The sequence below is a fragment of the Cupressus sempervirens genome, chromosome 3, assembly GCF_028749045.1.
Source record: "Cupressus sempervirens isolate cs-2001-9-10 chromosome 3, ASM2874904v1, whole genome shotgun sequence".
Lineage (NCBI taxonomy): Eukaryota > Viridiplantae > Streptophyta > Pinopsida > Cupressales > Cupressaceae > Cupressus > Cupressus sempervirens.
In genome coordinates this window covers 152,463,426-152,479,223 of record NC_143120.1, presented here as the reverse complement: position 1 = coordinate 152,479,223, position 15,798 = coordinate 152,463,426, and the positions used below count along the sequence as shown (strand labels likewise).

General features: G+C 33.1%; 1 protein-coding gene and 1 pseudogene across 1 annotated transcript; both read right to left on the bottom strand.

Moving 5' to 3' along the window:
• Window positions 1-4,766: 4,766 nt before the first annotated feature.
• Window positions 4,767-7,739, bottom strand: LOC149565211 (phenylalanine aminomutase (L-beta-phenylalanine forming)-like). Its single transcript, XM_089818761.1, has 2 exons — window positions 6,581-7,739; window positions 4,767-5,811 (listed from the first exon to the last, which is right to left on the bottom strand). Exons 1-2 carry the CDS (start codon window positions 7,663-7,665, stop codon window positions 4,878-4,880), a joined length of 2,019 nt encoding a protein of 672 aa, XP_089674887.1. The 5' UTR covers window positions 7,666-7,739; the 3' UTR covers window positions 4,767-4,877.
• A 2,602-nt stretch (window positions 7,740-10,341) lies between these two features.
• LOC149565210 (replication protein A 70 kDa DNA-binding subunit A pseudogene) lies at window positions 10,342-11,736 on the bottom strand (annotated as a pseudogene).
• Between the last annotated feature and the right edge of the window lie 4,062 nt (window positions 11,737-15,798).

Here is a 15,798-nt window from a genome sequence, read left to right as displayed (position 1 = left end):
CTATAGTGTTTTAATTAGATATAGTATATTATAATTAAAAAATTCTACAAACACGTATTTTAACACTTCTCGATTTTGAGAAGAAAAAATTGTATCATATCAAAAAAAATTGAAACTTATATGACATTCTAGAGGAGAGAGTCCTCTTCTAGAATGTATAATTTTTATTCTATTCAAATAGATTTGTTTTGAAAAATGTGGTGGGAGATGAAAACTATCAATTTCAAGTGAGTTGAAATTTGAATCATTATAAAAGAGAAAATATAGGTCTAAAGCCAATTTTAATTTTTGAATGTTCTAAATATATATGTTATATATAACATAGTCTGAGATCAAAGGGAAATACGTTTCTTTCCATATAGTTTTGTGATGGGAACTAGACCCCTAATTTTCAGCATTTTTCAGCAACTAAAAAATTGTCTATAAAAATTATGAAAATATATCAATTATTATTCCAAATAATTGTTAAAAATTATAATCCTAAGCTTTATCAATTTCTACACATTTCATTAGTTTACTTCATTTTTAAATTCTAAATAATAATGCTAGTTTTATAGCATTGAAAGTGAACAATTATACTTTTGTTAGCCTTTTCCTTTACAAAAGGGTGACACGGGTTTATGCTTTTACCCTCCTGATTTATCCATATGTGTCAGTACCAAACATTTCAATACTGTAGTCAGGCATCCTCAAATATGAAAATAACAACTTTTACCAAAACTACCATAACTTATTCATTTCTCAATTAAATAAAACCAAACCAAAGCCAAAAGAAAGATTATTCATCCTAATATCAAAATATATAGATTATACATGGCTTATAGGCTATACATGGTCGTACAAGATTTGGAACCAACACAAAAATTGAAAAACCAATCAAAGTAGCAACTTAGAATTACTCCAAATTTGTTTCAAGTGTAACTATTTCCTTCCATTATGCTTTGGTTCAACTGTAAATCAGTTTTTATAGACTCTTTGATAGTTTACAACTTCCCAACTACCTTTTGAATGAACTCCTTACATTCTTTTAATCATGATACATTTTCATGACAACATTTTATGCATTTTGCATTACAACTTTTACAAGTTGAACTCTAACATTGACAAATCTTTGCATGGACACTTGAATCACCCTAAAATGGACATAAATATACATTTTAGATCAATTTTAGCCTTTATAGGGCATTCTTTCATATTTTTACCTTTTTGACCAGTTTAAAACCTCCTTGCACAATTTTGATAACTTATTACAAATGGCTTCTCTAGCATATACATCTTGACTTAATGGACTCAAATACATCATAAATGACTTAAATTAATTTCAATATCTCATATAAGATATCTTAACCTCCTTATGTTCTTGTTCTTAAGGTGCCCCTGCACCATTCCTATATGAGACCCTAGCAAAATCAAAGGAGAGGACTATTTTTTTCCTCCTAATTTTCTAGTAATGACTTTCTCCTTAGGTAGTTGTGGGTGGTATTTGTTTAATGGGTATTCTTTGAATACCCAGTCAAGATGTATAGAATTTTGGAATTAGATCTCTTGTATCCTTGTTGATTTGGACTCATCATGGATGATAGTTAAGGAGTTTAATTGACCACTATTCCCTTTAAAACAAAAAAATGGAGGCTTAGTGGATTACTTTTACAACATGGTTAATTTGTAAAACTTCATTGGTAAGACTAGATTTTTTGACAGCGAACTTATGGCCCACCCCTAACCTAGTCCAAAAATAAAAGAGGGAATAACCTCATTCATTCTTTTGATGTAGAATGATCACCTTAATGTGATGGATGAGACTCTATTTTTCCTTATACTGCTTGTAGACTTTAGTCAATCTTCAAACTTGCATGTTCTTCATATTCCATACATTTCATTCATACTTGGATATGACAAGATATGCCATGTTTCTACCAATCCAAATAATTGCCTTCTAAAGTTGGCTACAATATCATATTAAACAATCTTCACTTAGTCTGCTTAGCGTTGACACTCAGGTTCAAAAGTCTAGTTGGGTGATATATTGATACTCGACAACACAATGAACACTGCAATATCTGGCACTCAGTTAACACTAGGGCTCAATCCACATTGATCACTCAAGAGTAGGCATGAACTCGGTTAACATTGATGACTCGACAAACATTGAAGAGCTCGGTTGACACTGCAACAACTCAGTTACTATTTAGCTCAGTCAACACTACTATCTACTCTGCTCAATTAACATGGCTAGCTACTCTACTTGGTTAACAAGGCTAATTGCTTTGCTCGATTAACACTCCATGCTCAGTTGACATTAGCTGCAAGGTTTACTCAGTAGTGCTTAGTGACAATGTAACCAACCAAATGACTAAATGTTTTGGCACTGATTGATAAATAGTCAGGCCATAAGGTCAACAATTTACATCCAAATCTAGGGTGAACCTAAATAGAAAAAGCTCTCCCTTAAGAGTCCATTGACCACACCATTTTCTAACCATATCAATAGAGTGTTTGAATGTTAAGAGTCATCCTACCAAGTAGAGCTTGAAGGATAAGGTTATGGTTTTAGCCAAGGAATTCGATGAGAAGATTTCTAAGCCTTTAGAATCCAAAAGAATATTTGAGAGGTCCCCAGTCATGAAGTTACACTCGAAGCCTAAAAAAATCTTATTCCATTTAACCTTGGTCATCTTATTATTGTAATATTAATATTATATTGTAATATTATAATATTCTTATTAAACATTCTTAGAATTAAAAATAAGACTAAGTAAAAAAAGGAATTAAATTATTATAATAAATGCATGTATATAAATTTTTAAAACTCAATAACTATTTTAACATAGATATTTAGAAAAAAGATACATGTACTATAAAATACATTTAAATTAAATTATTAATATGCTATTATATTATTGTATTTGTATCTAGATTTTATATATAAATGTTTTAGAGTTCATCTTATTATTATAATATGAGTATTCAATAATAAATTATTATTATATTTAAATAGTCTTATTATTTTACTATATTCCTATATTCTCATTAGACTTTAAAAAGGAAAAAAGGTAATAACATTTTAAAACTTTTAACTCATACATTAAGACTAGATTGGTAACATGTACATTTTAAAAAATTCTTTGAAAAATAAAAACAAGTGCTACATAGTGACATGTCCTTAATTAGGTAGAGTAGTAAAATTAAAAATTTCATAATATTTAATGAAGTAGAAATTAACAATTAATTGGTTGAGATAGAAAAGATTAATCACTAGTTAAGTGCAAGTGATTACAATAGTATTAGCCTATGAGAGATACAACAAGTGTCACTTAGTGGTTTAGTACTTGTCTCTAAGTAGCATTAGTTTTAATTTTGAATATAAATTTAGTTTTAGTTTTATGTTATATATTAAATATATTGTTTTTACTTGATATCTTTGTTTATAATTATATTAATGTATTTTAGTAAGAAAATGAATTTTTAATATTTTTTCAAACATGTTTTGATTGATTCATTTTGCGAATGATGTAGTTGCAAATGATGTAATTGTCTAAAAAATGTTCACAAAAATTATATACACATTGTAATATATTTTTAATATTCTAGGGATCTGAGAGAATACAAGCTATAATAATGAAGGTTTAGATATATTTTATTAAATATCATATTTCACAAATTGATAAATTAGCATATAAGAGTTCAATTGATTCATCCAAGATACAAAAAATAATTTATACAAATTATAAATTAAAAAATTTAGCATGCATATTTTAGAAAATAAAATATTTATAATAAAAGATCAAATATATAAAATTTAATTGATTTAATCACTAGTTAACATGAGTAATTCAAAAGTAATACACTAGTACTTAGCCTATTGACAAGTACTGTCAAGTACTAACAAGTGTCACATAGTGGCATGTATTTGCTGTAAAGTTTATTAAATAATAGAAATAGTATATAAGTAGTAAAAGTTTGACCAAAAGAATTTATTTAAATAAAATAATTATACAATATTAATATAATAAAAAGTTGAAACAATTAGATTAATATAGAAGTAATATATAATTGTATTCCAAATATTTATGTATTTTTAATATATAAATATAATGAAGTATGAAAATTGATGAATTAGTGCGTGGAATAGAATTTGTAGAAAAAACACATTCAGAATGTAAATAGGATGAAATAGTAAATAATGAAACTTAGAACTAAAATAAAAGAGAGATAATTAATCTAAAAGAATTAAGTTTACATTCGTTTTATATTTTAATATATTGGACATCCTAGTATATTGCCTCATAATACTGAAAATCTGCTCCTATAACACCCACATATATTATTCAATTAGATTGCATTAAAATAATTTTAATGAATTAAAAAATTAAAAAGCTCACATATATACATTAAAAAAAATAAGAGTGACAGTAAAAAATAAAAGTACTTTCATCGATTGGTTGAAATAAAAAATATTAATCACTAAGTACAACTCATTGCAATAGAATATTGCCTACGACAAATACAATAAATTATTAAAATTATATTATATTATTATATCATTATATTTTATGGTATATATTAAAATTAGATTATATTAGTATATCATTAAATCTAAATAATGTATTTTTTTGTGGAGGGTTCAAACTTGTTAGACAGCCCAATAAGAATAGGAGCTACCAAGCAGATAAAGCCACAAAAAAATACTACCAGAGAAATTGAGAAAAAAGAATGTATACATAAACATAATAGTAAGATATTGCTAATCGAAAAACATACAGCCCTATTCAAACATTATTACAATTCATTCAAACATTATCACTATCCATGAAAAGGAAATTAGAACTGGCAACAATATAAATAGGACATGGCGCAACGGATAAATATAGTTGGAATCAGGCGTGGAATCCTTGGAGGCATTCCAGCACGGGCTTTGTAATTCTTCCATCAGAGATCGCATCGAACACTTTCTGCACGCACTCCTGCGGTGTCTGCGCCGTTCTCGAGCTCATCATAATTATCTTCAGATCGTCTCGGGCAAATTTATAGAAAGGAAGGAATTTGGAATCTTCGACAGGGGAATAAATGTCAGAGACGTGCCCATCCTTTTCATACGCCACCCTCGCCGCCGTCATCGTGCTTTCTAGGTTCAAGCCCAAGAGTTTTTGAAATTCTTTCATTTTTTCCACCAAGGTTTCGTTGTCTATGCCGTTTTTTTCATGGAGACTGAGAATGGCATCAAAAAACGATTGTTTGAGGGCTGAGATGAGGGGAAGCGAGGGGTCACATGGGGCTTCGAGGTATGTGTAGACAGGGACTGCTCGGGCCACATTTATGAGCGTTTCTGTTGTTTCCTTTGGGAGGCCACATTCTTCTGACAGGGTGGAGATGAGGTTGAGGACGGTTTGGAGGAGAATTTGTTCCAGCTGTCGAAGGTCGATTGCTTGACAGAGAGCCGTCAAGTGGGAGGCGAGCATGAGTTTCAAGACTTCCAGCGCTTCTTCCGTCTTGCGGGCGGAGATGAGGGCGAGAGAGTTGATGTCCTGGTTGTGCTGCTCGGCGCTGTGGACATGTGTCGTCACGGGATTGGCCAGGTACTGGAGCTCCGAGCTGTAGGCGGCCATGGCGATGTCGAGGCCCTTGAAGCCGTAGTCGCAGCTGAGGTCGGGGCCCAATGAGAGGTTGCCAGGTAGACCGTTGTTGTAGTGCTCGATCATCAGTTCCGTGAATTGGGCGAAGATGAGCTTCCCCAGCGCGGCCACTGCGATGCGGACGTAGTCCATGTGGAAGCCCACGGCGCTGCCTTGGAAATTGGCCCCGTGGAGCGCCCTGTTAGATTTCAGACACAATTAGGAAGCGTTCAAAAACATTTTAACATTTTTCTATGTGATTTTATCAGTCAAGTAGAACTAAATTTGGAAGAAGTAGGATAGTAGGTGTATGGACAATCCACAAATTTAGTGCTGGTGAAAAGATACATAGAGTTTGTGTTACAAAACTTCAAGATTATCAAACAGAAACAAAACGATTTGACGTAAAAAACACATATATTCCATTTTTTCCAAAAAGATTGGAAAGAAGGAAATTTTCTTTTTTAACTATTTCTTTTGCGGAGGGTTATCCTTTCGCTTGAGCTAAGAGCTAACGATTCACAGGTATCGGTTCTGTCAAATTTGTCTTTGACATGATATTCCATTCAATAATACTTTGATGTCTAGTTGATTTATTAAAGAATATTTGAACTTACATGAATCTCGCTTTTATTGATACATAGTAATTTTCTATAAAGAAAAAGTAATGTAAGATGCTTCATGTTAAAATATCCAGTTTCTTATGAGATCTTAGTAGACAAGAGGAAGAAGGCTTAGACGAAGGTGGATGAGCGAATGAAACTCTTAACGAAGACTGTCAAATGATGTAAAATAGCTTGTGCTACAAATATTGAAGAGTCAAGACCCTATACAATTTAATCTACAAGGCATACTCTACAACAACAAAATAATTAATTATGAAAAAATAAAATTATTTTTATTATAGAAAATTATATATTGTATTTTTCTCTAAAATGATTGTCAAATTTGAGGGGCGAGCATCATACCGATCGTTGGCGTGGTCGATGATAGGATTGTCATTGGCCGAATTGATCTCCGTCTCGACAGTGACAGTAGCAAATCTGATTGTCTCAACAAGCGGGCCCAACCACTGCGGGGACGACCTCAGAGCATACCGATCCTGTTTCGGCTTCTTCAGCTTGTCGATGGAATAATACACTCTGGACAACTCCTGAAACGGACTCTTCCTCAGAAGCCATTCAAGCAACGCCGCCGACTCAACCTGTCCCGGGTGCGGCTTCACCTTGTGTATCAACGGATCCGCAAACTCCTCCCTCCCAAATATAACTTCGCAGAACATTCCGCACAGCATCTCCACCAGCAGCAACGCCACGTTAGCGTCGTACACAACGGTGGAAGCAACGGCAGTCGCAAAGGAAGTCCCATTCACCAGCGCGAGCCCTTCTTTCGCCTGAAGAACAAACGGCTTCACGCCAACTCTCCGCAACGCCTCCGTGGCAGAGATCTCCCCATCTCCGTCTCCGTCTGCGTCGTTGCCCGTTCTTACGACGACGGAGGGCTTCCCGATGAGGAGGCCGGCAATGTAGGCGAGCGGGATGAGGTCCCCCGATGCGCTGACGGAGCCCCTTGACGGAACTTTGGGCGTCAAGTTACGGTTGAGCAGCAGCTGCAGCGCTTCCATCACTTCGCAGCGGATGCCGGAGCAGGCGTAAGTGAAGCTGTTCAGCCGGAGCAGCATGGCCGAACGCGTGGCAGCCCGGGAAAGCTCGTCTCCGGGCTTTGTAAAAACTCCGGCGAGGAGGGAGCGGATGAGGGACTCCTGCAGCTCGCTCAGCTGGTTGGTCCGCTTGGTGCAGCACGCGCCGAACCCGGTCGTTACGCCGTAAATGTCGGCGCCTTCCTCGGCCTTGCGCTGTACCCACGATGAGCATCTCTCCACCCGGCTTCTGCATTCCTGGGAAGTCAAGGACACCTTCACTTCTCCCCTCCGCGCCACCGCCGCCACGTGCGCTACCGTTATACGATGTTCCCCGTCGAGTGTTACCACTTGGACTGTGTTGAAGGTCTCGATGAGGGCCAAGATATGTGTCACGTGAGAGGGCGAGTCCATTGGCAGACTTGCCGAGAGACAAAAACGAGTTAGTCGATAATTTATTTCGTGGACTAATCGCTCGGGATGGCCTTGCTCTCACCAACCGCATGTTGCATATTTATAGAGAAAGACCCACTCCTTTTAAGATTCGAGTTGTTCTATGGTAACCTCGTCTCAATCACAATTGGGAACCAATATTGGATTAACCGTTCTGGGTTTTGCATTCTTCATGGGGTCGGTAGTATTGTAGACATTTTTTATTTGTTTTTAAAGTAGAGACTGCATAATAAAAAAAAGATGAGAGAAAAGAAAGGGGAGGTTATTGCTTTGGAATCAATTGTGTAAGAGTTCTTTCATCAATGTTTCCAATTATCATCATGATAAAAGAGAGAGAGTAAAAGGAGGAAGGTAACATATTTCACTTCTCATTTTCCTTTCTCACTTTTATTTTGATGATGGATCATGGAGTGTGATCCGAAATGTTGATGAAAAAATTCTTACACAATGATTCTAGAAGCAATAATTGAGAAAAAATCATGTATTGTGGAAACTCGTTCAATGTTTAGGAAGAGGGGTCTTAAACTTTAGCGTAGGGAACATTATTGAAATCACTCACTGAGTATTGTGTATATTTTCAGTTTTTGAATTAGAGAGAACATTAGGAGGGAAAAGGAGGGGAAAATGAGGGAGATATTAAATAAATAGAATAAAAGAAAGATGAAAAAAAGAGAGAAGGAAAAATATTCTTTATAGTTTTAGAATTTAGATTTGATTTGATTTGTAATATTTTGAACATCAATATTTTAGATCATATTTCATGATTCATTACCAGCCATAGAATATGTATCATAATTATTATGAATGTAAGAATATGAATTTGATGCTTATTGATGTATTAAATCTTGTCAATAATAAATTAGAATTATACATATATTAATATTTAAACATGTGTTGTTATATGGAGCTTTGATTCTTTCTCACTTTTATGTGCACAGTTTTGGCTGAGATTTATTTTCTTACTAGAGTTATTTTTCTATTGGACAACATCTTCTACCTCTAATTTTGTAACTCACATAAGTTTGTCTAAAATGACTCAATATTAGATTTTCATATAATACTTGAGTTGCGAGGGATTACAAATTGCAATAGGTTGAATAAAAATAATATTACTCATTTAAAGTAGCCCATTATATTAAATGTGTGCCTTTTTTTTTCTTTATGTGTGTTTCATTCCTTTTCGTTATTAATTGATTACATTTTGACATGTTAAAACATGTGTATATCCAATTCAAAATTATATTCTAATTGAATAATTAATTAATTAGATTTATATATGTTCTTAATTTCACAATCCCTCGAAGATCAATATCATAACAATTATCATATCCTTCCCCTAAACAAAAGAAGTCTGATTAATTTAATAACTTTGTCTCATTCTACAATATCAGTAAATTGAAAAAAATCATTTAAAAAAAAAAAACAATAACCCCTTAATTATATGTTGATGCATTACATTCAAATCTGAAAACAAAGTAATAAATAAATAGAAAAGTAAAATACGATTCAATGAATGGTGACTCTTTCCAAAAGAGTCAAAGCTCTGACGATTTCCTGTAACCTAGAAGAAAGGAATAAATAGAAAAATGAAGGAATCCAGAGAGTGATAAGCTTGCTTTACCGTTGCTGTCTTTCCACCGATAGAAAATGAGTATAACAACATGGAATATAAGTGTTGTCAGATCGACCCCACCTGAGTTCTTATTCGGCTTCCATGTTGCCTCCAGAGTTCCACCACGTTTAAATTGAGCATATACCTTAGGTAAAGTATTGCGTTCTGATTCTTCAATTTGGTGGAGTAAATAAGCATGTTTCAATTATGCTAATCTACTATGCGGAAGAATTAATTAAATTGATGATAGCTGTATGTGCTAGAATAAGTGATTTGAACCGTGCAATTGCAATAAAGCAGTGGAAGCACTGAGATAAAGCGGTGAACATGAACATTTGGGCCATTGGAAGGACAAATGAAGTTCTTTCCCGTCTCCCACGCTGCCTGCTAAAAGCTAAGCTACAGTTAACAGCATCTCTTCATTCATTTGGGCTGGATAAAGTCTTTCAATATTGTCTACTTTTCTTTCATTGTCAAAAGCATATAAATTATAAATAAAAAATCCTCCCTCGTCAGGTATTCATGGAAGAGGCTACTTTGCAACTTATATGCACCCCGATTAGTGTTAAATAGTTTTAAGTAATTTATATACAAGTGAAATACACTCAAAAGAGGTGCATATAAGTTGCATCATAGACGGTGCCCGTACATTTAGTGCCTGTATACTACCTAATCAAATAACTAGCATACTTAAATATTTAATTTATTTTTTTGTAAATTAAGCCGAGAGATATCTAATTTCAAGACTTGTAAAAATATTGACAAATATAAATTATTCATCAAATTATGTATTAAGAAAATAAAAAAGTTGCAAAAAAAAAAGTTACTAAAATTTATCGATTCTACAATTTTATATCTACAATATATTTCAAGTTCATAAGATCAACATTTGTTTCTCATATGAAGGCTCCATTGCTCAAAATTTGGATTTGCTAACTTGCACATATCCAAGTAGTTTATTTGAAATATTTGAAAATTAATTTAGCAAGAAGCAAATACATAGAAGAAAATAAACATAGTAGAACCTAGGAATCATTAATTGAATCTAATAATACTTTGCTTTCGGATGCATAGTCAAACTTTTTAAACTTTGATGACATGACACTTAATCTTTTGTTCATCATTGTAAGTCTCTTCTTTCATGTGAACTTTAAATATGAATTTATTGAAAATGACCTTGTGCATGATTTCTCCTAGCTTGACATCATCTTGTTCATCATCCTTCAATATCTTTAATTCCTTTGTTGTAATACCCATAATCTCTTCTCCTGCTTTTCCAAAAATCGTAACCCAAGTAAAACTTGTGTGATCTTGCACTATACATTGAAGCATGTATACGTAATCACATTTAGAAAAACTCTTATCACATCTTTGACAATACCATTTACCATTTCCACCATTGCTCACCTTCTTTTTAGCATTGTCTATCTTCATATTTTAAGGGGCAAGCCGCATAAGAAAAATAATCCACCTTTACAAAACATAGGGTAACTTTTATCACAACCCAACAAGGTGCATTAGATCTAAGTCCCCAATCATTAACTTGAGCCACATTTTTTAACATATTAGCTTGTCCAAAATATGCAATTTCCTTTGTAATAGAAGCGGAAGCAAGACCTTTCCCTTCTGTATCAAACCAAGACCTCAATTGATGTGCCTCTAGAAGATTTGAATTTATTAAAAGTTGTGTTGTGCTAATCGTCCCTATAGATTTTCCTCCAAAATCACAAATGCGTCCAACCTTTATAGCAAGAATAGGAAAAATTTCTAATTCACACAGGTTTTGGAGCTATTCACTTTCTTTATTACAAAAGTCACCCCACATTGTTAACTCCACTATGAAACCTAACCTATCTTTCAGTTGAAGAGTTCTTTTTTCAATTTGTGTGACATTCTTTTTAATATAAAATTTGATGGAGCAATTGCTAAAACAACACCAATTATATCAACTATAGAATTGCTTTCCATGACATCAATTTCACTTATTGATATAAAATTGTAATTTTGTCTAGGCACAAAATTGTCTTCCTCCAAACACAACTCAACTATGGAATTACTTTGCAGTAAAATTTCCTAGTCATTCTTCAAATGATTATATTTTTTCTATGTAGTTTTAAGGCTCCCTTTTGAGATTGCAAACATTTTTCCAATCTCTATGCAATCATAAAATTTGTTTGCAACACCATGTTGAAACATGTAACTCTTACTTCTCCACCATCAAAATCAACCAAATCAAAACTAAAAACTTTTCCTTCTCCTCTTGCATTACTGAACTAACGAAGATGAGTCTTTGTAGTAACTCTAGCTTTGATTGTTCATACACTCCTATATGGATGCAATGCTACAATAGGAATGATTTTTCCAACAACTTGATTTCTTGTAAGATTTAGTTGATCATATGAGTTGCTTGTAGAATCCATGCCTTCATATCATACCATAAACAAAATTATAATCAATGTAGTAACATTAAGAAATACTAAACACAATAAGATTTATAAATATATATATTATTGTTAATAATAGAAAATTATCTACCGAAAACAATATAAAATAGCTCTCTCTCTCTCTCTCTCTCTCTCTCTCTCTATATATATATATATATATATATATATATATATATATATATATATATATATATATATATATATATAATGGGCTTTTGTCTTTATTGTTTTTTATTTTTTACTTATTTTTGCATTCCTATGTTTTATCTTGTATGGTTATTAGTTTTCTTTTTTATTTTTCTTTTTATTTATTTTTTATTATTATTTTGTTCTTACTCATTTTATTGATTTCTAGTTTCTTTTCATTCTTTTTCTTTTTTCTTTTAGTTTTGTACATTATTCTTATGTTTATTATTTGCATAGTATAATATATAATATATTGGTTTTTATTCTTTTATTTTAAAACTTTTTCTTTCCTTGCTCTCTTTCCTTCCTTTAGCCTTACTTACAATATCTTTTAAGTCCTTTCTTCCTAATTTTTTAATACCTCTCCTTGGTTTCTGCCCTTTGCCCCCCCCCCCGCTTTTCTTTGTTCTTAAGTCTCCTCCATCTTTGCAACCTACATACTTCTCATCTCCTTATTGCTCTCATGCCCTGATGATAGTTCACAGAGTGTGACCCGAAACGTTGGCTCAAAAAGATTCACACAATCAAAATCTAGAAGCATAGAATTACTATGATGGATTGTGGAAATGCATTTACCATTTCTAAAGAGAATATTGTTATAACTATGATAGAGATAGAGGAGGGAGCGCTTGAGATCCCCCAATACCATCATTAGCTCTTACTATAGGGGGTTTTAAGGGCAGAGAAATTGACCCTGTGGTGGAACAGGCGTCCAAGAAATTCATAGATGATGAAAGCTTTGTCAAGTCTAGGGCTTTCATTCAATTTTTGTGGAGAAATAACATAAGCAATTTTGAGGCAAGGTGTAAGAAAACTAAAATAAAACAACTTGATAGGCATGACTCTGAAATTGAAGAGAAGGTCAAGGCTAGCCTCATACAAGAGTTTGAGAAAATAACCCCTAAGGGGGGAAGGAAACTGTTAAAGGACTTAAGGATCATGATATTGCCTAAGTGGGACATTGCTAATGCAATGGTCTTTGATGCAGTTAGGAAAGAAAAGGAGACCTAGTTTAAAACTGAGGACGAGGTCTTGCAAGCCCATAAGGGGATCAAATATAATGATGATCATAAATCTTTGGTCATGTGGTCCATCTAGAAGAGAGACAAGGCCAAGCTTCAAGAGGTCTCAGACTGTTAAATTACATAGGCATTCTCATGGTCTACAAAGCTGAAGAGGTAGATAGTGAAAAAGTGGCCCAAATGACTAAAGAAATGGTTGATTTTGGAGTTGTGGTTGTTGCCAAAGACAAAATTAAATTCTTGGAATTAAATGATAAATTGGAAAAGGTTTTGGAAGCATATGAAGAAAGAGGGAGGAAGGTGTACCAACTGGAAAGTACAATTGCTCAAATGGAGAAAAGGCTTGGAAAAAGAAGGATAGGTACACAATTTGGTCAGCTCAGGATTGCTCCTCCTCCTCCTCTAGTACCACCTTTTAATACCATCCCAATTGTAGAAATTCCCAGTACTCCTCAAGAGCCAAAAATGTATACAAAAGAGGAGCTTGATGAGGAGAAGGAAAAAATATGGTCATTACATGTGGAATTGGGCATTAAACATGAAGATAGAATTAGAGATACAATTTTGTATCTAGTAGACAGAGTAGGTTGGCTCTCATTTTATTTAGAATTGTCAAAATTAGTAGAGATATGGAATGAGTTAGTAAATAATGAGGAAAACTTAAGGCCAATTTTGGACAAATGGATTCGCAAGGATGATGCTATTACAACCCTTTGTTGTTAAGTTATTGATTTTTCTTATGAACAATTGGAAAGAACTTTTGACCAGGCTACTGATCTCTTAGATTATGATCATAAGAGAAATGTGCTATAGAGAAAAATAAATAATTGTTTCCTGAAATACCTAGGTAAAATTTTTGATATCTTTCCACATGCTCTCAAAGGTATATGTCAAGCAAAAGAAAAGGAGAAATGGGCTAAAGAATTGAATGAATCAATGAGCATCAGGGTTAATATAGTTGTAAATGATGAAAAGTATATTTGGTTTGCTGGAAATATTGGGGAGGTTGTATAGGTACAAATATTTTTTTATTCTTTCAAGCAAGATTTTGCTGAGATAAAAAGAATAGGAAGAGAGGTCTTGAAGAAAGAATAAGAATTATTAAGTTTCAACTGGTTTGATGATGCACTCTTCAACAAGTGTGATGAGAGCCGAGTACAACCTATTTGATTCCATATTTTAATCCATTTTATGCACTTACCTACTCACTTCCTTATTCCATTTCCATTAAATTCCATCCTATTTTATTGTTTTACGTTGCATAAGGTTTAATATTTATAAGCAGTATTTAATATTGTTTTGGGATTAAAATACGAAAAATACATTAATTGAATTCTTTTACTAATCTTTACTACTACAACATGTTGATTTGTCATTGTAGATCTTCCTACTATTTAACAAACTTCCTATCACCTATTTGTCGGGACTGCAACTTCCTATCACTTGTTAGTCGGGACTGCAACTTCTTGTCGCCTGCCAGTTGGGACTATAACTTCCTGTTACATTTGGACATGAACTAGTATTCTTCCAGAATAAAATGTCTACTGCTGCAATCTCATTTGAAAATATATGCTAGTTGGACACATGTATTACAATCTATATGGAGTTTAAATTGCTTAATATCTACCTTTGTTTCCATCATACGATGACCTCCAACCATGCAAGGGAAACACTAGCAAATAACCAAGGAAAATTTTTTTTGCATATATCCACGTGGGAAACTTTATTAGTATTTAGTTTCCTATATTTATGTGCAATTATAAATGTAATTCATGTGGCATTGTTTTGTTATATTTTGCTTGGTCGTAAGCCAGCCACATAGATATCTCATACATATTTTGTTTAGTGTTTGTTTTATAGCAATGGTATATATATGGTCAAATATCATAGCAGAGGGAGGCAAGTTTGAATACATAGATTTCTGTAGAAGGGATTATTGTACACAGATTGTTATTATTATTCTGAAATAAAAGTTCCATATTTGCATGATTACAAAGGTGTAAGACTATTATTTTTCTTCATGAAGTAGCTGAGGAGGAAGAGCCCACTCTGAAGTTACCTAATGATTATTTTCTGTGAGTTATGATTGGAGTGCATTTAAATTAGATTTCATTTGTATGTTAATTATCTTAGCATTATATAGTATGGATTTAATCAGAGTATATTAGTTTATGTGTTTAATATCTGTATTTGATTGTATAATAACATTTCATATGAATTAGATTATGAGTCGATAATTTGTTACGAGTTGTAGTTATTTTATCATAGAATATTGCTATTATACTTTAGTAAGTCTTTGCTACTGGAAGTGATAGTTCTTGTCACAGAAGTATTTCGATTTGGTTCTACATGCATTCATAAACCCTCATCTCACAGCTAACATCCCTTGATAGCATATTGCTTGGATGCCTTTCACAAGCTTATGGTCTCAAATTGACACGTATAGACCAGCCAAACTTCATTATAAATCATTAATTCTTTATTATTATTTGCCCCAGTGTTGGCCTATTATTTTGGCATCGTTGCCGAGGAAAGGTGTCAAAGGCATGTTAGTTTGCTGATTTGAGTTAGGAACAATGTGTTAGGATGAACACTTTTGCAATTGCTAGCCTTGCTTAAGTAATTAATCTTAATTTGTGTTGCATAAATCATATAGATGCATTGCTTTAGAGTTTGCAAGTACGCTTAGAAATTAGATTCATTAGTTTCTTTAGAAGTTAATTAAATTTTACATTATTATAAGTTGTTGTGAGTTATTGGTAAAAACAAGCAAATTTTGAAGAAAAATGTTTAAAATGATGCATTTTCATGGTTATTCAAGTACATCAAT

What these genes read in the sequence shown, in the direction of transcription:
- LOC149565211 (XM_089818761.1), bottom strand. Translation starts at nt 7,665, where the DNA reads ATGGACTCGCCCTCTCACGTGACACATATCTTGGCCCTCATCGAGACC. An exon ending in ATCGACCACGCCAACGATCG is followed by an intron (nt 5,812 to 6,580) that starts GTATGATGCTCG and finishes GAAATCTAACAG; the next exon opens with GGCGCTCCACGGGGCCAATT.